Source organism: Camelus dromedarius, chromosome 1 (assembly GCF_036321535.1).
Source record: "Camelus dromedarius isolate mCamDro1 chromosome 1, mCamDro1.pat, whole genome shotgun sequence".
Taxonomy (NCBI): domain Eukaryota; kingdom Metazoa; phylum Chordata; class Mammalia; order Artiodactyla; family Camelidae; genus Camelus; species Camelus dromedarius.
In genome coordinates, this window is record NC_087436.1 from 53587888 (window position 1) to 53615069 (window position 27182).

Sequence of the window (27182 nt, forward strand, 5' to 3'; positions counted from 1 at the left end):
AGCCTGAAAACTGATTTAGATACAGGAATTGGGCAAAAGATTGTGATGTATTTTGGTACACCTGCTTTCAGCCTCCTTATCGTCCATTATTGATTTTTTGATGGTATAATTAGGAAAGTACTCTTATTGGCTGGGTATCTCTTCTGCAGCTAGAGACTTCATGTCTTATTAACTATTTCCATAATTCTGAGGGACAGGCTGCCATTGGCTGCTACACACTTTTCAATTATCATGAATATTCTTATAAATCCTCACTTATTCAAATATTAACAACTAGAGAATCTAGATGAAAGGTTTACAGTGTTTATTGTACTGTTTCAACATTGTGTAGATTTAAACATTTCCAAAATAAAAGTAGAGGAACAAAGGTAAAGGCTATGAATAAATAAATATAAAAACTAGTGATAAAAATCATCAACTATATATATATATATATTTGGGGGGTAGGGGGAAGAAATTAGGCTTTTTATTTATTTTTTAAGTGGCAGTACATGCATTCTACCACTGAGCTATACCCTCTCCCCCCACCCCCCAACAGTATATTCTTTTAATTCCTTTAAAGGCAAAATACTTATAAGTTTGTTGTGACCTGTTAGGTTGACATAACACTTTTGGAGAGCAGTGCGAATGCCAACAGAAATAAAAAGTGAAAATTTTGTTTGTATTCTACAAACTATTTAGTTCCATTGTTGAAAACCTATCCTGAAGGAATCATGTAAAATATGAAAACAAATTTCTCATGAGTGTATGTATTGGAGCATTATTCATAATAGGAAAAAACTGGAAATAACCTGACTATGTACATAAGAATATGTATTCCCATGGGAAATTAGGTAAGAGAATTGTAATATATTGACTCGGTGGAATATCCTGAAGCCACTAATGTTACCAATGTTGATATGATGCACTAGGACAGACATAATATTACTTCTGTAGCATTTCTGCCAAAAATACGTAAGTCCAAAAGTGTATCAACATAACAAGGTCACAGTAACTCTATCAGCATTTAGTGTTAAACTATCATAAGGAAACAATCAGCTAAATAAAATTAAGGGATATTCTTCAAAACAACTGTCCCTCACTCCTCAGAGTGTCAGTGTCTCAAAAAAACAAAGAAAAACTGAGGAGCTGTTTCTTAAATTGAGGAGACATGACAACAAATACAATGCATGATCCTAGATTGGAAACAAAATTCTATAAAAGTAATTATTGGAAAAATTGGCAAAATTTGAATGTTGATTGGATGATTATATTTCAGATAAAGGTATTGAATCAGAATTACATTTCCTGATTTAATTGGATTATGGCTCTTTATACTTAGGAGAAACAAGTTGAAGTGTTTAGAGGTTATCGTGTCTGCAACTTGCTCTCATATGACTCAGAAATTATGAGAGAAAGATTGAGAGAGACAAGGCAATGTGTTAACTATTGGTTAGTTTAGAAGAATTTGTGGAAATAATTACTGCAGCTATTCTGTAAGTCTGATAATTTTTCAAAGTAAAATGTTTAAAAAGTATTATCCAGTCTATAAACAGTGTCCAAAATATTTGTAATAATGTATCATGTGAAAAATGCAGAGTTCAAAATTGTATGTATAATTGTAAAAGCATAAAATGTTGGCATATGGATATATTAGGGTAGTAGGGGAGATTTTCCTTTAAAAAAAGTTTCTTTAATGATGTTTGTTATACTGTGTTTAAAATAAAACCATTATTAAATTAAATGCATTTAAATAACCTCCAAGGGGAAGAATAGTAAAAATAAGAATAATAAAATAATTTTTAAAATTCCAATTCTGCTCCAATGTTCCTTAACCAGTTTGAAAAACAAAAGTTTTTCAACCAGTTTAAGCTGTTTTCCCATCACCAAAGTGAAACCATATGCTAAAGTCCAGTTGCAAGTTAAAAAGCAAATAAATAAATAATAAACCAACTTCCCTCTGAGTGTGGGTGTGATTTTTTTTTTAATAGAGCTAAGCACCAGGCTTTTAAGTAATCTTATCCTCTATCAGATATCTGATTTAATCTCCCAAAATAGCATAATTCCGAGTTTATTTACGAGTACTTTAAATACCTTTACCTCACCCCCCAATCAGGTTCAGAAAATACCGTGAATTTTCTATATTTAACATTCCCTTTTAAAGCTTTTTGAAAAAAAAGTTTTTTGGGTACAGTTGACATACAATGTAACTTTCTTTTTTAAGACCAAAAAAAACCCCCAAAATAATAAGCTAAAATACTTAAATACTTAAATGTTTTTACTCAAGTACTGTTGATTGATCTGCCTTTCAAGTCTAAATTACATTTAGCTAATTTTTTTGTAACTAACAAAACAATAATTTCCCCTTGGTTTTTCAATTTCAATAATGACCACTGATATTTTCCTATATATTTCCAAAATCTCTTTCAGAATGTAAAAATTAAACTCTAGTAAAGGGATAAGATTGTGTTTACTTATCTTGCCATCTCATTTTGTTGTAAAATGAAATAGTTTTCCCATTTAACTCCCATGTGAATATATTCTCTTACCTTCCACAGGGAAAAGCATATAAGCATATAAGGAAAAACTTTAAAGAAAGGTCAGATTATTTTTTTTAAGGTGCCATTTCCATAAATCATCTGGCAATTAAACTAACAACTTGTTTCATAAATCCGCCCAGCCTGGTATTTTTTCATTTCCCAGAAGCCAGTTTTTTTATAAGCTAAATACATCCAGTCTGCTAACATGCATATCTGGATCAAACCCTTTCCCCCTTCTTAAAACCTGATCATCTCAGTACTGATAGGATCAAGTATGGCCCTTGTTTCCTAACTTTCTATTTCCAAGTTCTGCATGTTGTGGGTCAATTTGTACTAAATTTATCCACCAAATTGACAAAAGTTCTCTCCAAATAGCCATCTTTAATAGTGATTTCTCGTTTTTTTAAAAAATATATAACTGGCTCTCTTGGAGTATTATTAAAATTATTTTATTATTTATTTTTACAAAACAATAATCATGGTTCTCCATTAGCTGCATGAAACACACAGGGTCATATCTGAGATTTTTAGTACGGTCCATGTTTTTAAGCAATGTCCTGAATGAGGATTGGTATCTCTCCAACTCTGAAGTTAAAATTAGAATTTAGAAGCATGTGAGTGAGAAATTTCTAATTCCCATGTCTCCAAATATGGAATAGAAAGGCACAAGGCAAGTCCTGGGGAAAGCTGATTAGCCATCCAGATAATTCCTTTAGGTTGGCCATTTCCTCAGAGAATCATCACATTGTGAGGACACGCAGAAAATCCAGTCATGGTGGGTAAGCCACCAAAGACGTAGCTTTCTTTTGGTAAAGCTCATAGAGGTAAAACAAACTAAAAAACTTAGTGCCATTTACTCTGAACAATATTACTATTGTGGTCTAGATATTCAGGTATCCATATCAGTGCTACATACATATAAATCAATACTGGAAGATATGTTTATCATATGGTTGCTTGGTGAACCTGGAATCAAAACAAGGCAAATTAATTGTATGGGTGGTGTCCCCAAGAAACCATTACTAATGAGGGCCAGTGGACCAGAGATCCATATTTTTGTGCCAGGGCACTCTGTTCCCAGAACAACGCTAGAGCTAGATCATCAAATATTGTCATTCTAAATTCCCCTTTTATAAATGGCCAAGTCCCATTAACACATTTCTTTCTTTAGATATTTTATTTCTCATTATATTTCTTTCAATGTATTGTTACATATATGTAACAATGAAAAGCCAGTCATTCCTCCCTAAAGTTCCACCCAAATCTCTGAATTATGGGTATTTACATCCTTTGAGCTATTTTCTAAAGACTATTGATCTCATCCCATATATTTTCATTTTTTCCTAATTTCAATTTTAAAAGGTAAATTAAGTTTATTTATAGTACTTATTGTTGGCCCAGGATACTACTTACATGAATTTTTCACATTTCACTCTTTACAGATTATTCATTTCTTATTATTTCAGACAATTATCTTTTTTATAAAGTAGTCCAATTACAATCTAGTCAATATTATATAGTGTTAAGAGCCCTGAAGATAGAGCTGTGTTCTTAGGAAAGTTATTTAACCTCAGTTACCTCATCTAGCTCAGAATGTTGTTTGGAAGATAAAATGAGGTATTACCATTGCATATAAACTGCTTAACATGATGCCTGGCATACGTAGTTTTCCGATTACATTATTAGTCCTTAAGCTACACTTTTGCGAAGTTTTTAAAGTTAGATTTGGGTTTTTCCCAAATATTTGTTAGCAATCTACCTACAAAGTCATCAAGGAGCTAGTATTTTACTAGTGGAGATTTAACCAACAATTAAATAATGTTTAATATAATACTGGGTTTAGAGCTAGAGTTAAGAAGTGATCTGAGGAAAAATAAGGTAGGGTAAGGGGATAAAGAGTAATGAGCATGCTAATTTAGATAGGGTGGTCCAGGAATCCTTCCCTCAGGAGACAGAGGAACAGAGATCTGAATGAAAGGAAGGAAGAAATGAAGTGAGTGTGTCAATCATCTGGTGAATGAGTGCTTGTTATGATGCTTGTTAGCTGCACTCTTTTGGTTCTTAGTCACACATCTTTATATGGGTGGTGAACTATTTATACTCATAGGACTTAGGATGCCAAGCAGATTTTACAGTCCAGAAAGAATGTGCCTGGGCTTCCCATGTCCTCTAAATATCCTTCAACAATTACATATTTCCAATGATTAACTTAGTACTTCTTGAACTGTCAGTTTCATGAATGAACTTATTGTTAGAAGTATCAGAAACAGGCATTTGGAAGACCCTATCGGAGAAAACAGTTGTGGTACGGAGGAAAGAATCTTGGAGTAAAGAGAATTGGGATTGAATTCTGGCTCACCACTGGCTATGTGGCCTTGCCTGTGTCCCCTAACTTTACTGAGTCTGTTTCTTTAAAGAATAGGGGTGATAATGTTTAATTCACATATTTGTTACAAAGGTCAAAGGAATTAATCAGTATGAAAAATCCTTGGTATGTTATAAGAAATCAGTAAAGGTTGCTTGGCTCTGAAAGCTTAGAATATCCTAAAAATAATGGGCAGAAGTTGGTTCTCTGCATAGAAGATTTCTTAAACCTATTACACTATACTGAAAAATACAAATAAATTTATGTTAATAGAATATTACATCATGGTAACTAGAGTTAACATTGAGTGCTTACTATGTTCTAAGAACTACTGCAAGCATGTTACATGAATTAACTCATTTCTCACAGTAACATACAAGGTAAATGCTATTATTGTGCCCATCTAACTCATGACAAAAATGAGGCACAAAGAGGCTAAATAATCTGTGTACGGTCACACGGTAAATGGTAGAATTGGGATTATGAGCCAAAATAATTTGACATCAGAGTTCATGTTCTCAAATACTAAACTATGTAATTGTAATTTAAAAGATAATTTATCCTGTGAGAAGCCAAAATTTTAGGTCTTTCCTAAAGGAATATCACTGTAGAAAATGACTAACAATGAAAATATACATAGATATAGATATAGATATATAAAGTAGTATAACCAAGTTTAAAAAGAGAGTGAAAAAGGTTTAAAAAATGTTAATGTTAACTAGAGGTTGGTTTAGATTATATCTAAAGTTAATATCCAACATTAAATATTAGGGATCATTATATAAAAATATATAATTTCATATTATCAGTCTCAAAACTGACTCATTTTAAGAAAAATGGTTGCCTACTACTAATCAGAGACTCAAAAAGGCATCAGATATAAATAAAATGTCTGAAATTCCAAGGCCTGTTTTTTTAAAAAAAAAAGTCTTAAACAATGTAGCAGTAATATTTTGAGGGACTGATCACAGTAATTTTTTTGAGAGACTGATCAGTTTGAACCATAGTTGAACAATGCCTAGCAAAACAATGACTTCGGCTATCTAGAAAACCTAAATGAGGGGGAGGGTACAGTTCAGTGGTAGAGTACCTGCCTAGCATGCACAAGGTCCTGGGTTCAATATCCAATAGCTCCATTAAAAATAAATAAATAAACATAATTACCCTCACCCTACCAAGACAAACAAACAAACGAAACAAAAAAAAAGGAAAGAAAAAAAAAAAAAGGAAAGAAAACCTAAATGAAATTCCAATGACAAAATACATGATAAAAATGTGTTTTTATTATGATGTATTCTATTAAATTACTTAAAGTCTTTTTAGCATGAGTTAAATCTATAAAGACTAGTAATATATGAGCTTCAGGAATATGTTATGTAAAGAAAAGACCATGACTAATTACAGATGCTAAATGATAACCAACAATTCCAGGCTTATAAATAACTGTTACCATGATACTATGCTGGGCCCCTAGTTATGTATTAACTAGATAAGTCAATCAAGTAGAGTATAAATATTGAAATAAGTATTTCAATACCATATCCCATTTCAAATATCCTTTTATTATCCTTTCTTTAATACAGGCACAAATAAGGTAGTGATGTAACAAATGTATTTTTTGTGGATTAACAGATTAATAAAGTATAAAATTTCTGCTCTGTATATTTCAGATTGGTCAAAATAAAACAATCATCTACCCACAGAGATATATCTAATCACTAAATCTTTGACATGATAGAATCTAATGATAATATTAGACAGACACATGAATGTGCTATAAAACACATGCGACAAAGTGTATCCAAAATGGAAAGAAATTAAGCTGTAGAGAATAGGAGCATACAGATGTATTGTAGAAGTCCTAGGGTGACTGACAAAAATGAAGTGTTTTCTGATCAAGAGAAAAGTTCATAAAATGGAAGGTACCATTAAAAAATTTTTTAGGAACATCAGTGGTTTTCAGTTCTTCACGGGGATTGAAATCTCTTTAAAATTTAAATCTCTTTGCTCTATTGTCTAGCAGCATCAGGAAGATAATACATCTATACTGTCTCCCCAAAGAAAATAACCAGATACTACTTTTAACCAACAGAGAATATCACTGTGACAGAGTATAATTACTTTGGATAGTTTAATTTAGAGTAGATAGTCTCTGAGATAAACAACAAGGTCTTACTTTATAGCACAGGAAACTATATTCAATTTCTTGTAATAACCTATAATGAAAAAGAATATATATATAACTAAATCACTATGCTATACACCAGGAACTAACACATTGCAAGTAAACCATACTTCAATAAAAAAAAAAAAAAGAGTAGGTAGTCTCTGTAAATAGAAATCCATTTATTTATTTATTTCATTTCATTTTTTAGAATTCTATTTAAACCTCCTACAGCTAAGCTGACTGGACAAAAGCTTTCATTAATCATCTCTGACATCCAGGTGAATCAAAGTATATGAACAGGCAATGGTTTTGAGTTCTTATTACAACCTCAATTATGGGTTAGTCAACTCAAGCAACCATTATGTACTCAATAATAGGTATGACACAGCTCTGGACATCAGCAACACTATAAGCAGGCAAGCACAGGTGGCCTGTTCATACTGATTTTTCTGGTGTTGACATCCTTAAGAAGTATGGGAAATAGTGATACAATGTCTTCATCATTAAAACCTTATAGCAGCTCTCTACTAGATTTCGTTACCTCTGTTTTTTGTATTAGTAACCAGATTGTGCAGAAAAACACTGGCTTGAGAAATGACACCACAGTCTCTTAAAGAGAAAGGAAATGTAGAATGCCACTGCAGGGATAAATTTCTAGCTGCCAGTGATTGTTGTGAATATAACAATATTTTCTTAAATATTAAAGCCTCTACAGAGAGTAGCTACAGTTACAAAGAACAAAATTGTCTTGAAACTTTAAAATTGCATTGGTATACATGATAATATAACAAAGTACACAAAAGAAAAATTTTAAATATTGTTTTTAAAAAAACAGCAGGGGAAGCAGCTGATCCTTAGAAAGGCACGAGGTTGCTTATTATGAAGCATTTATAGAGTACGATGCATTTTCAAAGCTGATTACAGTCATTACCACAGCACACCCTTGTGAGGTAAGTGTATTACCATCCGTGGTTCATAAATGAAAAAGCTGAGGCACTGAAAGATTAAGTCACTAGCTTAAGGAAAATGAGTCAACGTCAAGAGTCATAGTTGACCCGGCCTAACGACTCCTGACGGTCAGTCCAGGGCTTAGTCAGCGGGGGCCGGAGTGGCTTCCCTGGCTGGCACCTGGACTTGGGCTATTTCCGTTCACGTTAAAACAGACAGTGGAAGCGAGAGGACAGAACGTTTAAATAATTTTTACTTCCACGCAAGATTTAGGCTCTGAGGTCTTAATCTCAGGATTTGGAACAGGAAAAGCTGTCGCGTGCACTCCCCCTCCCCCCACCTGTGGCAAGTGGGTACTGTGGGCGGTTCCGCCACCCTTTTTCACAGCGATGGCAATGAGTGACCACCAGCGTTAGCGGAGCCGGGGGACGGGGGAGGGTTGACTGCTTAACGATTCTCCATCACCGCCTCTTTTTGAAACAGAGAAAATGGTGGGAAGTCAAAAGAAAATTAAATAAACACACAGGCAACTTCTAGGACCTCAACTAAGCAAATGAAGCCTTATTGTGCGTGCTGAGCCTACAGTTCCCAACCTTCCGCGGAAGATGGGAGGACAGGGTGACAGAGGGCACAGGAGGCATGCCTGGTAGTAAGTGCGACAGCAGCTATCCAGGCGGAAGAGCAGAGGACTGAAAAACCACTCTCCAGCACGCGAGTGTCCGCCGCTCCGAGAACCGCGCACCATACCCCTCGACCACGTGACCAGTCCTTTTTTTTTTTTTAAAACTTCTCTACTAAAAAAAAAAAAGAGCGAGAGAGAGACAGAGAGACTCCACTTCCCAGAAGCCTCTCGTTACACACGCAGCCGCAGTCTTGCGCAGGCGCCGCCAGGGCCAAACGGACACGTCCGTCACGTGAACAGTAGCCGGCCAATCCGGTTTGAATCTCATTTTTTTCCTCTCACCCCCCCTTCAGGAGCGGTTGTGCGATCAGATCGATCTAAGATGGCGACTGTGGAACCGGTGAGTATTGCCTTTGGCCCCCACCCCCACCGGTCCCCGCGCTCCGTCTCCCTTCGGACTGGGGGACCCCGCGGGACGGCGTTCCCGGCGCGCACGCTACCCCTTGCCACCCCCTCCCCCTCTTCTTGGGCCTGACTTCTCGGCGGACAACTGGGGGCGCCCCGGAGGCTGGCCGCGACGGCGTGTAGAGCACACGTTCTGGTGGGGGCCCGAGAGCCCGGGGAGAGGGGTGGGGGAGGGGCGGCGCCTCTTGCGGAGCAGCGAGGGGTCTACAAGGGTGAAGGGTGATCCGGGGCCTGGGCTAGGTGTGTGGGAATTGTGTTTTCGGGGTAGCAGGGCGCGGGGCCGGTTCCGAGCGGGCGCCGGGATCCGCAGGCAGGGTGGGCGGCGAGCTGGCCTGGAATGAGATGGAGGAGGGAACCCCGGGGCAGCCTTTTCCTGTCCCCTTCCCTCTCTCCCTCCCGAGCTGTAAACCAGGGGCTCGGGTGCGGGGCGTGCGCCGGGCTTCCGTAGACCGGTGGGCCAGGGAGCCGGTGGGCGCGCGTTGCCAGAGGATGGGCTGGGCGGGAGTGGTGCCGCGGCACGCGCGGTGAAGCTTCGACCTCGCCGAGGGGAGCCGAGAAGGGCGAGCACATGTTACTCCAGCGCGTCCGAGAGTTGCCGGGGTTGGAAGAGAGAAAGGTTTGGTGTGGGGAGGAGAACTCCGTGTCTTGCGGTAAAGCTGAGAGTAGGATGAAGGGTGGGTGGTGGTTAGAAGGGGAATCACATTGTCCTCGCCCCTCCATGCTTGAGACTGGGCTGTCATGGAGGAGGGAAGGGGGAGGAGCGAGGCCTACTGATCGCTGCTGCGGGTCTGGTTGCCGGCCGGACCTGCTGCATTTCACACGCGACAGTCTTCCATTCATTCATCCTTTCCGAGCAGTGCGCACGCCTCAGAGAATGCGAATAGGCCTAGAGCCATCTGTTCTATCAAGTCTTTATTATCTGGAAGATTTCTCAGACAGTTTATTGGAAATAGAAACTTAACCTTTAAACTTAATTTTCCATTTGATTTCCTCTTTATCTGTTCTACTGACTCTACTGTTACACTCCCAATTTAGGCACCATCTTAAACTGATTTGAACTGATCCCAGAGCCCAAAGTTGATAGTTACCGCCCAAAGGAGAGAGTATCTCTGTCACAGTTTGGGTTTGCCGACACTGGCTCACCGAAACTTCTAGGCCTGTGTTGCCATTTTAGGAATGTCACATCTGAGTAATACTGTTTTGTAGGCACAATGGAGTATGTTAAGAACCAGAAAACCGTGATAACCCTGGAACCAGTTCTAGACCTGGTTGCCAGATACTTTTGCGTATCTAATGGTAGTTTGTGGTTTTGATATGGCTTACCAGTTTGCTTTGACTTTTTAAAGACTTTTAAAAACGAGTCATGAAAAGGTCTATAGAATACAAAAATGTATTTTTGTATTTTTCATTACTTTGATGCAAACAGTCCTTACCTTATTGCCGGAATTTAGGCAGCTTTCCTTCTTGGTTACTTGTTCTTTAATTGGTACCATTTATATTTATATTCCTGGAGATTAGGTTGACTGCAAAACTGTCTCTTGAGTTGCTGATACAATTTACTGATTTTAGAATGTAATTGTTAAACAGATAAAAGATAAATACGTAAACTTTTAACTTAAAATACTTTTAGTGGGATTTGAAGTCTGCTTCTGCCTGGATAAACTTTCCTACTCATTGTTGCTAGCTAGCGTCTTTAAAAAACGTTACAACTGGTGATAGGGGCAAGGCCAAACGTCTGAACCATAAAACAATATATTCTGTGACGTTTCAGTAACATTTGGGTCCTCTGGGTTTTGCAAAGCTCTGCAGTTTTTGTTTCAGTAGTGGGGAACAAAACTACAAAGTGTTGAAGGACTGTTTTGAGTCAGTAAATATTTATAGCGCCTGGTATGTTTAGGACCTTGTACCAAGTGTTCTTTAGGATACAAAGTTATACAAAATGTGATTCTATACCTTGTTCACTGCAGCTAGGCGCTTAATTTCCAGTGATGTGGTCAGTGATACACTATAGTATTCTTTCTAGTGCTGATTCCTGGGAGATTGGAATACTGCATTTAAATTTGGGGAGTAGGGAACCTAAAAGCTTACAGAGTGTCCAAGTGGAAAGCCATGTTGAAACTATTGTAGTTTGAGGGTGCATGTAAAATAGTATTTATTCATTTTTAGTTAAAATGCAAATTTTGGGGTACTTTTAATGCACCTTTGTCTACAGGTTAGTCAATTTTTGACAGTTTTAAATAGTGGGATTTTTTAAATTAAAGCAGCTGATTAGTATTTGTTGCAATTGAGGTATTCCCTGTAAAAGCCTACAGAAAGCATATTTGTTCATTGCTGTTTCAACTAGCTTGTGTGTTTTTGCTTTTTCTTGCTGCTTTTTTGCTGGGCATAATTGTAAGCACCGAAAGAGTCATGAGTTTTTCCTGCTTGTTCCATCTTTGTAGGCATTCAGGGAACTTTTATTTATGGCAATTACATAAAATATCAGTCATTTCAGTTCGATAGTTGTGTGATTCTCAAGTGTTTGTATAGTATCAGTTAAAGATGTGGCTTACAGTATTTAATTTGTTGAGAAGCTTGATAGGCAAATTAAAGGAAGCGTTTTACCTCTTAAAGTGGCAGAATTTTGAACATTGGGATAAAGAATACTCTCCTGTTATTCTTTTGGTATTTGAATCGTGGCTAGGTCAAAATTTTGTGGTTAGATGAAAGTTAGTCTTCATGTTAGTTGGTAAAGATGGCAGGCCATCTTGCGTCCTCCAATGGGTTGTGTTTTTTGGTAGCTGTTATCTTCATTCTCCATTCTTCATTGGGCTTTTTTTTGACTTGTAGTTCTTTCAGTAGTAAGAGATTTTGGTTTCTTTAGTTAAAATGAAGATGTATAATTTTACTTGTTTTTACATTGTATCTTTTTTAGCCTGTACATTAGTTTCATAAGTGGAATCAACTTAGTCAACTGATCCAGTGTTTCCTTTTTTATCCTTTAGAACATGTTTTGTATTGCAAAGAGTTTATAAAAGTAATTAAGTGTTAAATACATATTGACAAATATGTCATTATATAATTCAGTGTTTTTTTGCTAACCAAAGACTATTGATTGACAAGCAGACCTTGCAAATTCATATGCTTATTTTTGCTCTAAGAAAGAACCCAGTTTATCAAAGTTCATTTGTAAACCAAACAAATTCAGTTCTGGTGTCTACATTTTAAATTTCACTTCATTTTATACTTTTAATTTATATTATGTTTAATTATTTGAGTTAGAGAAGTCCAATTTAGAAAGAGACATAGTTTACACGTGAAAGTTTCTTGGAGAATAAAATGTTAAATGAATTATGTAACTTCAATCCTATTTGGATAGAAAATTCTACGCAAAAACTTAAAAAAAAAGTATTGTATTTAATTTATATAAAGTTGAGAATATAGTGGAAGTACCAGCAGTCCTGGACGTAACAAGGAACCTGTGAAATAGTTGTTTTGGCAATGGTAATTTTTTCTTTTACTTCTCTGCTACTATTGGAAATTCCCTTGCTCTTCTGATAGCTGTGAGTTGCTCCATCTTTATCATAGAGAATTTTTTTTTATCAACTATTAACATTTTAATTGAAATTGTATTACATACAATTTTTCTCTTTTTCATATATATTTTTATTGAAGTACAGTTTACAATGTGTCAATTTCTGGTATACAGCATAATGCTTCAGTCATACATGAACATACCTATATTCGTTTTCATATTCTTTTTCGCCATAAGTTACTACAAGATATTGAATATAGTTCCCTGTGCTATACATTATGAACTTGTTTATCATAGAGAATTTTTTGAGAAGTGGAATCCAGCATGAATTACCGTCCAATTTTAATATCTGTATGAACTTCAAGACTGAAATTTCTAAGTCTAGCTGAAAAATGGGAATAAGAGATCTTACAGTGATTTTGATTTTCCAATGCAGTATTCACAGATGACAGTTTGTCAGTTATGAAGAACTGTAAGTTAAAGCCAATATTCTGTGAATGTGTTGCATGCAGGTATATCCATGCATAGGTATACTCACCTTTGCCACTCTTTGCTGGGAGTAACACATAGCTGACTTTTCATTATCATTACTTTGCCATTAGCAAGAAATGCAATGCTTATGACCCAAAACCCACAAATAACTCTTTCTACTCCTAATGTAACCATAAAAATCACTAAAGTGTCTCTTTCAAAGTCCCTATTCATGTCTAGAGAAAAAAGGAAGGATCATTTTTGTCTCTTGTGCACTAAATAGTTATTTCTAGTCACTTCTAGAACCTGAGAATGTGGTTAGAAAAATAAGATTTTTTTCCCTAGTTGTAACTTTTGATACATAGTCCTTAGAAACAATGAGAAACTGTAGTTTTGGCTCACTGTGTTCTATAAGTTTCTATGGAATTATGAAATATCTTACCAGCATTGAATTTCCAGGGATGTGGATCTAGAGTTCTAAGTAACTGACTTAATAAAAAGATCTTTTAAACACCATCTGGAGGGTCAGGGAGGGTATAGCTCGAGTGGTAGAGTGCATGCTTAGCAACACAAGGTCTGGGTTCAGTTCCCAGCACCTCCTCTAAAAATAAATAAATATATAAACCTAATTACCCCCTCTCCAAAAAAATAAAAAATCAAAAAACACACAATCTGTAACAGGATTTTTTTTTTTTATGTAGGCAGATCTTTATTTGTTAATAATAGCTAACTCATAGCACTTTACATATGTCAGGCACCACACCAAATGCTTTACATGTTAATTGATTTAATTTTTACAGCAGCCCAGTGAACTGGGGATTATTCTTATTTCACAGATGAGGAAACCAAGGTGCAGAAGAATTAACTTTGGTGACTAACTCGCCCAAGATCATACAGCTAATAAGTGTTGGGGTGGAGTTCAAACTAAAGCAGCCAAGTTCCTGAGTGTGTGTTCTTAACCTTAACACTGTCTTTCCAATAGGCGTATAATGTGCATTCCTCATGTGACTTGGAAAAATTACTTTGATAAACAATGGATATTCTGCTACAACTCTGAAAGAAAATGTGTGGACATTTATTTGTTTTTAGTTGCTGTTGTACTACAACATTTGATAACTGATAACCAAAGTACAGAATCTTAAATAGCACCTTGATGTAATAGTTAATACTGATCATACTTCATTAACTGGTCTAGAACTTTGTGGGTAGATTTCTGAAGAAAGTAAATGATCACTTCCTTCTCCTTCCCATTTGATTTTTGGACCTTGTCAATTCAAATGATTTGCCAGTTAAAATTTTTTGCTAGTGGAAACGGTGTAGTAAATTTTTAAGAATTTGAGAATATGGAATTTATTGTCAACTACCTTTGTACTGTTAATAATTTTGGTGAAAGGTCTGGCAAAGAGTTAAGAAGCTGTTATGAAAAAGTTTCAGTTATAATATGTTGCTAGTCTTAAAAGTAAATTATTTGGGGAAGATAGTATTAAGACCATAAGATTTCTCTGAAACCCCATGGCTTTGCAGTAATCTTTAAAGTTAAAATGTTTTTAGTTACATATTTTAAACTTGTTATTACAAAATGCTGTACAGAAATTATCTTTTTGTGCTGTGCTTATTATAGTGACAGTCATTAAGATTTTAGTATTTATGTGAACTAATATTAGTACTGTTAAAAAAATTCTTAATGGGGTTTTGCATGGTCATCTTAGGGCAACAGCTTATACAACCACAGAGTCTGATAACTTCAAGTATTAACTAAGACAAATATTTTAATAGAAAGATAAAATGTCCATCTTTTTCTTGTAGGGTTTTTTTTTTCCCCAAATCTTAATATTTTGGGATAAATACTTATGAGTGAGAAACTAAAACTTAACCAAAACTATTAAAAGCCCAGCTCTTTACCTTCAGTAAAATTCTTACCTTAAGGATAAAATTGATGCATAAGTCATCATTAGATCTCAAAAAATAAAAAAATCATATCTGTGAAAGGATGTATCAGGTGATTTATGGGTGGTGGCATGATGGGATTAGAAGTGATACATTTTATTTTTTTGAACTTGTACAACTTTTTAATAATGTTTAGGATTGTAAAATCTCTTCGGTTTTGGTTTAAAGTTAATGGTATTTAGCTTTTTATTTTTAATAACTTTTTTCCTTGAGGCTGAGTAATACATGTTTATAGTCCAAAATTCAAATGGATTTTTTTAGCAATCTGGTGGCACCTGTGACCTCATTTTCAGAATGTTTTTAAATGCCCTAAATAAATACGTTACAAAGGGAATTAATTCTATTGAAGTTCAGTAAGGATTAAATACCTTAACATGAAGTATTAAGGATGCTGCCTGGCATTGCAAAGTACTATCTTAGTGGTGTGAAAAGCCTATCTCCTATCTGTTTTCTCCAGCTACCCCTAGTTCTCCTCTCCAAAGCATGTTAACCAGTTTTTTGAGGACTCATCTAAGAAAGGACTGTCCAAGAGAACTTTCTGTGAGTTGGAAATGGTCTATATTTGTGCTGTCCAGTATGATAGCCACTAGCTGCATGTGGCTATTGAGCACTTGAAGTAAGACTTATCCAACCAAGGAAATGAATTTTAAACTTTTTAATTTAAATGTAATTTTAATTGAAATTTAATTCCACTTATAGCTGATAGATACCAAATTGGACACTGCATTTCTAGAATCTAGACATATCTTTGTGTTTATGAACATACATGCATGTTATAACTTTGTAAGGTACAACTGGGTATGACCAAGACCAATTTGGTTGGTCAAGTTATTGTTTAGTTTTACTCTAGGAGAACTTATCTATTATACGTTAAACTTTCCAAGGTCATTATTTGGTCTTGTATGGACAGTTAAAATTGTCCTAAAATTTAGATTGTCCTATGGCTTTTTTTTCCCCGCTTAAAAAAAGTGTGTGTGAATAGGCAGTTGTTGACATTGTCCAAAACTCAAATTTTGTGCAAAAGAGTGGTTTCCTCTAGCTCATCCCATTCAGGTGGATCACCTCCAGGGGCAACCAGCTGATCAGTTCACATCTTTCCATAGAGATTTATATTCAGTTGGCCCTTCTTACCACAGGTTCCCTATCTGAGGATTCAGCCAACTACAGGTCAGATTTTAGAGGGCCATCTTACTACACCATTTTATATAAGGAACTTGAACATCTACAGATTTTGGTATTGGGGGTCCTGGGACCCATCCCCCACAGATACTGAGGGACAGCTATATATACACAGGCAAATAATGACATACAGTTGACCCTTGAACAACATGGGTTTGAACTTCAGGACTCCACTTATAGGTGGAGTTTTTTCACTAAATGTGTACTACACAACCTGCCATTGGTTGAATTCACAGATGCTGGACAGTGGATAAGGAGGACTGACTATAAAGCTATGTGTGGATTTTTGACTGTGCAGGGTTGGGTGCCCCTAATCCCTACATTGTTCAAGGGTTAACTGTATATACTTTAAAAAATAATAATAAATTTTAGCCAGCTATATACATTATTCTGGCACAGTGTGTTTTTCACTTAATAATGTGTCTTCTAGAGCATTGCATATCAACACATAAAGCTTTCCCTTTCTGATGGTATGTATTAGGTGATTTGGTCTTAAACATTTATTTCTATACTGATCAATGTTAGCTGGGGTCCAATTAAGGCATATAAGTATGTTGGAGTTTGTAACATTCCTGTATTGATTATAAAGGGAATATGATTATTAATTTTGGGTAAATTGTAGTGCCATTGTGTTTATTGGTTTGGCCATATGATCCATACCAGATAAGCCTAGGAATAGGTGATAAATTCAATAATTAGAAAGATTGGTAACCACAGTAATTATTTGAGAAAGGCAATATTGAATTGAAAGGTGTGGGAAGATTGTTAGAGTAATGCCCCCTGAAGAATCATAACCTCCCTGTATTCATACCTTTGAGTAGTCTTCTCTCCCTGCTCCCCTCCTCCCCCAGGCGTCTAACATGCTTTGGCATTCCCACCATTTGCTATTTCAGTGCTGTGATGAATAGCCCTTTCATCTGTATCATTCCATACATGAGATAATATACCTGTAAGGTGAATGTTTTAGTAACAAATTGAAAGTGAAAAACTCTACTAGTCAAATAAAACACTTCTGCAGCTGTAGTTGGCTATCAGGCTACAGTTTTTTTTTCTAGAGCTCCCTTCCTTTCTAATTGTGAGATGTTTATATGTAGAAAAATATAAAATACATGTGTACGTAAGTTTTAGAGTAATAAACTGAAAACCAGAGTACCTATCATATGAGACATCGGTACCTCAGTTTTGTACTCCATAATCACATTTGCATTTCTTTGGCCCTTTCCCTACTCACTATCCTGAATTTCGTGTTAATCATTCCTTTGATTTTATTCTTTTTACAGGCTAATTATCTTTAGAGTTTCTCCAGAGTGTGTATCTTTTAGTTATGTATTTTAGTTTTAAAAAAAGAATAATTTAGATGATGTGTAAGGAAAGCACAGTATTGCTGTTAGATGAAGTTTCCTAAGCTAAAATAAGCTGAACACCATTTCTGGGCTATTGTTTGGCTTCAGCTTCCTGGAATTTCTACTGCACCCCTCTTGGCAAAACCAGTCCGTCATGAACATGTTCCGAAAAATATAGGACTCTATGGTTACGTAGTGGGTTGTGGTATGCACCAGGCAAAGAACCTTTAGTTAGGAGAGTGGTTGGTGGGAGTGATCTGTTCTGTATCTTGTTTTAAGAGTAGGTTAATTCTGGTGTGAAATTCTTAGCTGTTCCAGGTAGCAGAGCACAAAAGAATTTGGAAAAGAAGCTTTGTTATCACATATTTAAGCTGAATTATCTGTAGGCACATGGCAATCAGTGATTTTTGTTTTTTGTTTTTTTAAAAGGGTAGAATTGTAAGCATCTGGGTCATAACAGACACCAAATGAATGTAGACTGAATCACATTGCTCCAGTCTGGTCTGTTGCTCTCTATATCTGGTGCACACCTGTCTTTCTTGGATCTCCTTTGACTACACTCCTGATTTGCTCTCATAGGACTTCTGTGTTGCACTCCTCTTGTTTGCTGTGTCCCTTGTCTTCCTCTTATTTGGTTACTTGTTTCACTTTGGATCACATCTTCCAGTAGTTTTTTGAGAAAAGTTACATGAGGATTAAAGATTTTTGGAGACCATACGTATTAAACTATCATATTTGTAGTTTGGTGGGGTGTAGAGTTCTTCTCTTCAGAATTTTGAAGTTCCATTGTCATCTTCTGTTATAGCTGTTGGTAAGTAAGGAATTCTGATGACTTTTTTTTAATGTGATCAGTTCTCTTCCCACTTTCCAGAAGTTTAGACTCTCCTTGTCACTTAACAATGACATGCTTTAGTATGAGTATTGTCATTCATTGTGCTGAGTGCTCATTGGGCTTTTTAATTAATATAGCAACTCATATCTATCATTTCTGACAGATTTATTTGTGATCCCCTTCCCCTTTTGTTCCTTGAAACAGTTATTCAGATACTGGATCTCCTGCCCTGGTTCATTCTCTTTCTCTAAATTTCTCTCTCATTTTTTCATCTCTTTTTGCTTTGTTTTTTGGGAAATTACATTTATTTTCCAACCTTTTCTGTCTTTTAAGTTTAATTTCTAGATGTTCTCTTTCTCTGGTCTTCTGCATGTTCACTTTTATAGCTTCCTGTAATTGTGTGCATGCAAAATCTTAACTTATTCTTTAGAGGATATATATAGGTACATATTTTCAAAGGCATTTTCTATTCTCTAGCTGTTTCCTCCAAGTTGCTCATTTTCTTTTTATTTTTAAACTCATGACAACAATCCTAGTGACTTGGAGTAGGGACAGATGGAGGGATCTAGTTATTTCCCAAACAACTTTCATGGATTCTTTTAAATTTACCTCCTTCCTTCACTCCCAGTTGTAAAGGTGCTGCCAAGGAGACTTTAATAAAGTATTACATTGATCAGTGACCACTTGTCAGTCTGTATTCCAGTTGTTTTTGTTTGTTTGTTTGTTTTCTGTGCTCTCCCCCTAGTTGTGGGCTTTTTTTTTTTTTTTAACTTTTTTATTACTATAGTTTCAGAGGGATTTTGAGAAGGAACAAAATTAGAAACATTCATTTATTCAAACATTTGAGTGCCTAGCATGTGCCAGGCACTCCTTGAGTGCTTAACCAGCTCTCCTTTAACCTTAAAGTTACTGGACTACTGAGTAGGAAAGAAATAAAGAAATAACACTATGACATTTAAAAAGTAACTTATTGTTGCATTCGGATTACAGAATACAGTGCTACAGGTTTCCTGTAACTAGGCAAAAAGTATCAGAAGTAATAAACCTAGCAAGTAATTTGCAGCATTCATATACCCAAATGCCAGTGCTTTCAAGTGGCCAGGAATTATAAACCCTGACTTATTAGTTTGCAGGATTCATAAATGAGAGCAATACAACTCTAATGAGAAATATGATGGAGGATTTTAATAAATGAAAAATTATAATTTGTTTTTGAAAGATTTAACATTGGTAGGATGTTAATTTTTCCTGCATTTAATATGTAAATTGAATATAAAATGAATCAAAATGTCAAATCTTTGCCGGTGGGGTGGGAAACTGCACTTTATGCTGGGATTCACAAGCTGGCTTTAGGGCTGCATTTTTGTAGCCTGCTAGCTAAAAATGGTTTTTATATTTCAAAGGGTTGTAAAACAAAACAAAGAATAAGTGACAGGAAGATTACCAGCTTAAAATACTTACTCTCTGGCCCTTTATAGAAAAAATATGCAAGCCCCTTGTAATGATTGTGAAGTTTATTTGAAAGAATAAACAAATGAGAATTGACATTAAATTTTTGAAAAGGAAGAGAAAAGAGGAATGGAGAACTAGCCCTACAAGGAGAAAAAAAAATTATTGAACAGAGATAACTTTAAAAAATGTGATATTGATGCAAGTGGGGACTGACATCTCTGGAACAGATTGAGCAGTCCAGAAGTGGACTGTATATATATTTGGGCTTCAGTATAATTTTGTTATAAATTTGGAACATTTAGATCTATATGAGGAAAATAAAAATCATCTGTGATCCCAACAAGGTGTTCTCTGGATAATATTTTGATTTACTTGTTTGTGGATTCTCTTTTTCTCACCATATCCCTCTTTGTGCCTTTTTCTTTTACTTTGCCTTTGTAGAGCAGTTTTAGATTGACTACAAAATTGAAAGGAAGGTACAGAGGGTTCTGCCTCAGTATGCATGGTCTTCCCCACTATCAACACTCATACCAGAGTGGTACATTTGTTATGCTGGATAAACCTACATTGACACATCATTATCACCTCGAGTCTGTTGTTTACATTAGCCTTCACTCTTGGTATTGTACATTCTGTAGATTCGGACACATGTATAATGACATATATTTACCATCATACAGAATAGTTTCACTATTCTCTGCCTGTTCATTCCTTCCTCCTTCCTAACCACTGGCAAGTACTAATCTTTTTCTGTCTCCATAGTTTTGTCTTTTGCAGAATGTGAAATAGTTGTAATCGTACAGTATGTAGCCTTTTAAGTCTCCTTTCACTTAGTAATATGGATTTTAAGTTTTCTCAATGTCTTTTCATGGCTTGATAGCTCATTTCTTTTTAGTGCAGAGTAATAATTCCATTGTCTGGATGTACCACAGTTTATTTAGAGCTTATAAAATTAAAAATAAAATGCTTTTCCTCCTCCCTAAAAGTAAAGTTATCATTGTTTATTCAGTTCTGATATCTTCCTTTTTCCACATTTACGTTAGCATTTTAAAATGATTTTTCAAACATAACTTTTACTGCTTATATCATGAACACCATGATTTATCTTACCTCATTTGCATCTTTTAATGTATATATATATAATCTCTACTTTTGCTTAATGATATAAAATATATAAAACTTTTATTGTCCTGACAGTTTCTTTTAAGAAATCTCTTAAAAGTATAATTACCGGGTGAAGGAATACAGATTTTTTTTTTAATATTTGGAAACTTGATAGTTCATTAACTTAAGTAAAGAATATAACCTACTCTGTAAACCTGGGGACATTTGAAGCAGTGACTATCATAAAGAAATATAGGTTGATTTCTTTTGAAAGATGACTTAATAAATGCATGGAGAAAAAAGGGCAAATTAATTTCCCTATTAAAACCTTAGTTTACATTGAAATTTTAACTTTTAACATAGAATTTTAAAAAGCCTAACACATGGAATTTAAAAAGAATTCAACTGCTTATTTAACTGTGACGTGTAAATTTTTTTGTGACTGATTTTTTTAAACTAACATTTAATTAATGGCATTAAATTCTAGTTATGCTTTTCAAAGTTTTAAAAGGAATAAACTTTAAAAGAAGCAGCAGTTAAATTCTTTAAAATGTTTGCCTTTCAAATTGTGATTATAAAGCTTTTAAAAGTGATTGAAACAAATTACCATGTTCCTGGAACCAGTATAATTTTGTGCACTGTAAATACTTATCTTAACACATTTTAGTGTTATGATTTATTTTGAATAAATATATTTATTTTGAATAAAAAACACTTTTTGCTTTTGTATAATGTTCAACTGTTGCAAATCTTTATATAGTTATTTTAAAAATAAGAGTCTTCTGGTAGCCTTTGGTTTAAGTAGCACTGACATTTAAATTTTATTGGTAACCTCATCATTCTAGATCACTTATGTTATTACTTGTTCCTATTACACTTTCTTTTCTGAATTTGTAAACTTGTCCTAAGCAACATAAGATATGCAGAGTAATTTTGTTGACCGATATATTGCTATTTTAAGAATTAGTTTATTTTAAATGTAACAAGATGCCTACAAGTCTTTCTTGTAGTTAAGGATATGTGCTTCCAAGTTTTAAAATTATATTCTAGAAGATCAGAAATTCAAGTATGGCCTCTACGGATTTTTTTATACTTGTAAAATGTAGTTAAGTATGGCTTGCTGTCTATTCAGAAGTAACCAGTTTTTAGATCTGGTATAGCAAATTTAACTGTTCATTTAAAAGTCTAGTGCTAGTTAGTCATCAATTTTAGTCAGGTAATTACATTATTGTTACTTAAATAAATTGAACAACTGTTAAGTTTTGCCGTGTTTTTAGGCACAACACATTTGTACAAATGATGATAACTCTTCCCTTCTATACCTCAGGTTTCAGTATTTTTTGTTTAGATGTCATCTTACATTAGCTGAAAAGAATATTTAAAAAACAACTGTTTTTTGAATCTGAATTCATAAATATCTCACAGTCCTTCCCATGAAAAAGTTTTCTCCATTTGAGCAAGTGCTTTAAACTTAAAAGGTTTGTATTTTGCTAAATCTACATAGGTTGTTTTTCTACTTCAACTTTTTAGTTTATGGCACAAAGATCACCATTTTGATCCTTTGTTACAGACAAGGAAGAAGAACTGCAAAATCCACAGGCTCACTTTTCCAGATGAGTGATGCTAGATTAACTGGTATTCCTTTACTGTAGTTATATATTTGAAAAAGAACACTCGTAACTATTGATTTAATTATTTGTTGTAATTTTCATTGTTTACACCAGATCTTTCATTCCTTACAAAGCAGGAGGTGAGACTCTGCTTTTGTGTACTAGTTAATTAATTATACTAATTTATATATGGGCAGGTGCTGGGGGAAATGCATCTTTGCTAAAAATTAGAGACTTGTGAACTGAATGTTTGGATGCTAAAAAGAGTGAAGTGTCATGAAATCTATTTACATATACATTACTTATATTAAACAATCATCATTATAGAGCTAGTTATTTGTATCCAGGAAAGAGAGCTTTTATTTATTCTTACATGTATTTCTAAGATATTTGATGGCATAGGCATTTATTTAGTATGCTATCTTGCATAATAAAATAAACTCATTGTAATTAATCATTGGCATTTAGTTCCTTTTTTTCCTGGTAGTGGGATTTTGTGTGTGTGTTGGAAGAGTGAGGTGTACCATTCGTGCCTTATTTTCCTAATTTGCCAGTGGAATGCACCTGGAAGATACTGACGGTGTTGAATGAACACTAGGCTGTGATATGAAGCATAGTACATACTGTAGGGTTATGCTGCCTGGAAAGAGTACCTTGGTAATCACATATAATTTATTATCTAATTCTGGGCACTTTTGAGAGTGAACAAGGGCTCTGCTAATAATTATGCTGAAACAACAAACAGGTAAAACTGGGACACACAGTATTTCTAGTCATGAACTTTGACAGTCCCACAATAAAATGTAGAACACAGTTAGGAGATGTTTACCTCCCAGGGCTTAAATTTGAAGAGCAGAGAAAATAGTTGTTTCACAGTATTGTGAAAATTGAATATATTGAGATAATATATTGAGATCATGTATATAAAAATACGTAGCCCATTGTTTCTTAGTAACGGTTTAGTAAATGTTAACTGTCAAAGTAAAAACTCTTAATTTGGTTGAAGTGTGAGGGTTGGTGTTACCACTTTAAAAATCATAAAGCACCCTCATTCTTTTCTGTTCTTACTTTGCTTACCTTTCTGTTCATCATTTCATATTTTTATTTAATGTGTGTAATGCCTTCAGTTTACTGAATTGTTGGGTTAGTAATTTGTAGAGATAATTGCAGCTGTTTTTGCCCTAATAGCATTTATATTTTTATTAAAGCCACAAATAGTCTTTGCAATTCAGCTTAAAAACTAGTGAAGGAAGGGAGAATGTAAGGAAGTGCTACTGGAGATGAGTTACCAATAATACTGTTATCTATTTGTTACTGTGGTATTTTACCCAAAACTATATACCCGTGAATGCCAGAGCTAGGATTCCAACCTGGGTAACAGGGCTCCAGTATGTGTAATCTAAACCAGTGCTCATCCTACTCTGGTAGAAAACTAGTTTGCTTTTTGATTTGTTTTTAAACAGTTTCAATCTAATGTTTTTATAAAATGATGACAGTAGGATAAAGAAGATGAAAAAATGTGTACAAAATGTAAGCCTGTATTTTTGTATTATTTATTAGTTTGAACATAGAAGTACTGTCAAATTGTAATATTCTCTTAATGTTTACTTTCCATTTCTGTACTTAACCTGGTTGTACACTGTAACCAGCAGGAGTCTGAGGACTATATTATGAATTACTGCTTTAAACCATTATTAGTGCCAGGAAACTATTGATTTTTGTGTACTTCCAATGAACACTTAGGTGATGTCCTAAATGGGGGGAAAAATCCTGGAAGTTCTTAGGAATAAATATTTGTTCAATGAAGTAATGGACGCAAATTGGGTGTCCTGAAGGAAAGTCTCCTTATCTTTCTGGAAGAGAGATTTTGTGAGTGTTTAGTTTTAGGATTGCTCAGGAATCTTGAATGTTCATAACCATGGAAATAGTGCACCTTGGTTTTAGAATTTAAGCAGTGTGGATTTAACATGGCTAGAAGGAAGAATCTGAACTTTTTAGACAGATTAGAGAAAACCCCACAGAAATGATGCTAGAACTGAGAAAATCTAGCTTTATAATATTAGGATTGTCCTATTATAAGGTTAATAATTGTGCCTGATACATGTGCTGATTTTTGCAGAAAGTACTAAAAAGCTACTTGATATTTTTTGCAGCTAATTGTTAGACTTGTCCCACTTTTGCTTGACTTTATTTCTTCCCCTTCAACTTTCTTCTGTTGCCATGACAGCTACTGAGCCCTGGGACCACTAAATTATAATTCTGTACATTTTTATTTGGATCTCATAAACTCAGCAAATCCAAAACCAGGTTTAATAATTTTTACTCAAACTGGCTATCTTTTCTATTCCCTTGTCATCTGTATTTAATCACTGACCCGTCAATTAATGGCCTCCATTGCTCACAAGCTGAAAGACACACCTTTTAAGTCTGACCTTTGAGACCTTTTACAGTCTTGTTTCAGCCTGCCAGTCTAGCTCTTTGGTTTCATGAACCCTCACTTTCAGTCTCCCTGGTTCCTTACCATCTTCTAGATAAGCACTGCACCATCTCATGACTTTGCTCTCCATTCTACCCACCTGAAATGTGTTATACAGTGGTTTTTCATCTGCAGGTTGTCTTTTAGGTTAAAATTGTATTTGATTACTTTAAGAGTAACCATAATCTGTTAAATTAGCCTTTCCTGTTTTGTCTGGATAATTTTCAAACGAAGTCTTGGTAAAACATGGCTATTTAAGACATTATTTTCAATGAAATTTGCCTTCGGGGGAGACCACCAGCCTGAGAGAGTAGGTGGAGGGATGTTGTGGGAATTTGCAGTAAAACTTTTTGTTTTTAAACTGAATGTAAATTTAAAATTATTTTACTGTCTGCTCTATAGGAAGCAACCATAAAAATGACAAGTTTGTACTTTTTAGTTCCCATATAGATCATGTGATAATCTTATTACTTCTTTGACAGTCATATAATGTTAAAAAATCTGATTAGATCCACTTTTAAACATATCCCATGAAAACACCTGTTAGGGGCTTTCAGGGAGAATTTAGTGAAGTTGGTGCTACAAGGATCATAGTTCCTCTTTACCTATTTTCTGATGATCCTAAGTCTCAGATACCTAGTAGTTAACAGCCTTACAAAGAATCTTAAAAAGAGATACAATTTCAAAATAATTAAATTTTATTTCCAAATTCAATTAATATTAAAATACTTAGCAAATTAAGACAAATAATGAATAATTTTGAGATTTGTTATAGTTAATTGAGGAGTGACCTGAAAGAATTTTTAAGTATCTTTTAAAAATGAATATATTTCTTCTTTCTTATTTGGCATATGTCCATATTTATACGTAAGTTTTCATCGAAGAATTTAGTATAGAATGGCCATCATTCTGAACATCATTTCTCATTTTATATGTTACCATAAAATTGGAAGGTCCCTAGGAATTCGAATTTCCCCATAGAATAGATCACCTTCATAGAATTAACCTGAAAGTTTAAAATAACATCTTACTGTATTTTGCTTTATCTAAGTTGGAGATGAGAAAGAAAAAAGTATCTTGATTATTTGTATCAAAGTTAAGAAGTTTTAAACAATAAATAAAATAAGTTGAAAGAAATGAACAGAAAATGATTTTATGAGGCATGTGTCAGTCAGTAGTCTCAAACAAAAAATATTTTCCTTTGTAATAGTTTACAACATAATTGCAGAATCAAGAAGCTTACAGAATGAATGACTGATAGCAAGTTTTTTGTCTTAAATTTCTGTGATTAAGAATGGATTGTTGACATAAATAGATGGCCATAGCAGAATATGACCTAACAGAAAATTGTGCTGAGAAAACATGCCTTTTTAACATTAATGTTTTCATAATTAATTTCTATCATGAAAATGATTTCTGAATCTTACTAGATTTGATCTGTGCCATGTAAATGAATATTTTTGTAGATTATTTGAGTATTTGGTATTCTGTCATGGAAACAGTTGACTCTTAAAACCACTTTTGCTTTATTAAGAGGATTTGAGAAATTCAAATAAGTTTAAAAATTTGAACATCTGTTAAACTGTTAAAAGGCTAAAAATGAAATATCAGTATTATACTTACATTTTTAAAAGTCTTCAAATACCGAAAAGATGATTGTCTATGATTAATAAGCATTTTTTCTAGAATGTTTTAGAGCATTTGTCTTAAAATCTATCATGTTTATGTAATACTAAAAGTGAAGACTGAAAGATTTTAAATTAGCATATTTATTCACACATTCACATATTTATTTAAAGATGAGTAACTTTTTATTTCAGTTATAGGAAAACTCCAAAATTATATATTCTTAATATAAAGACTAAAACTTCAATTAAAGTAGGACTTTTAATTCAAAGGAACACTTCCTAAGGAAGTGACCATATTTTTTTTCTGTGTCATTACCTGCTTTTAGTTCCTACATATCTAGAGACTTTTGATACCATCTAAGTCTTCCATCATTCTCCTGATGGTGAGAGAGTAGAATTAAAGGAAAGAAAGTACTGAATTTTCTGATGGTGAAAGAGTAGAATAAGAGAAAAGAAAGTACTAAATGAGTTAGGAAGTGACATTTTGGACCCCAAAAAACTAGTAATTAATTCATTGTTTTCTGTGTGCTACTGAGGTAA

General features: G+C 34.5%; 1 protein-coding gene across 1 annotated transcript in view; it reads left to right on the forward strand.

Annotated features, from left to right (window-relative positions):
- The first annotated feature begins 8913 nt into the window (after positions 1–8913).
- EIF4E (eukaryotic translation initiation factor 4E) overlaps positions 8914–27182 on the forward strand; it is a 34665-nt gene continuing 16396 nt past the window's right edge. The window contains exon 1 of the mRNA XM_010980609.3: positions 8914–9021. Within this exon, the coding sequence (XP_010978911.1) occupies positions 9004–9021 (18 nt within the window). The 5' untranslated portion in view covers positions 8914–9003. The remainder of the gene's footprint in view (positions 9022–27182) is intronic.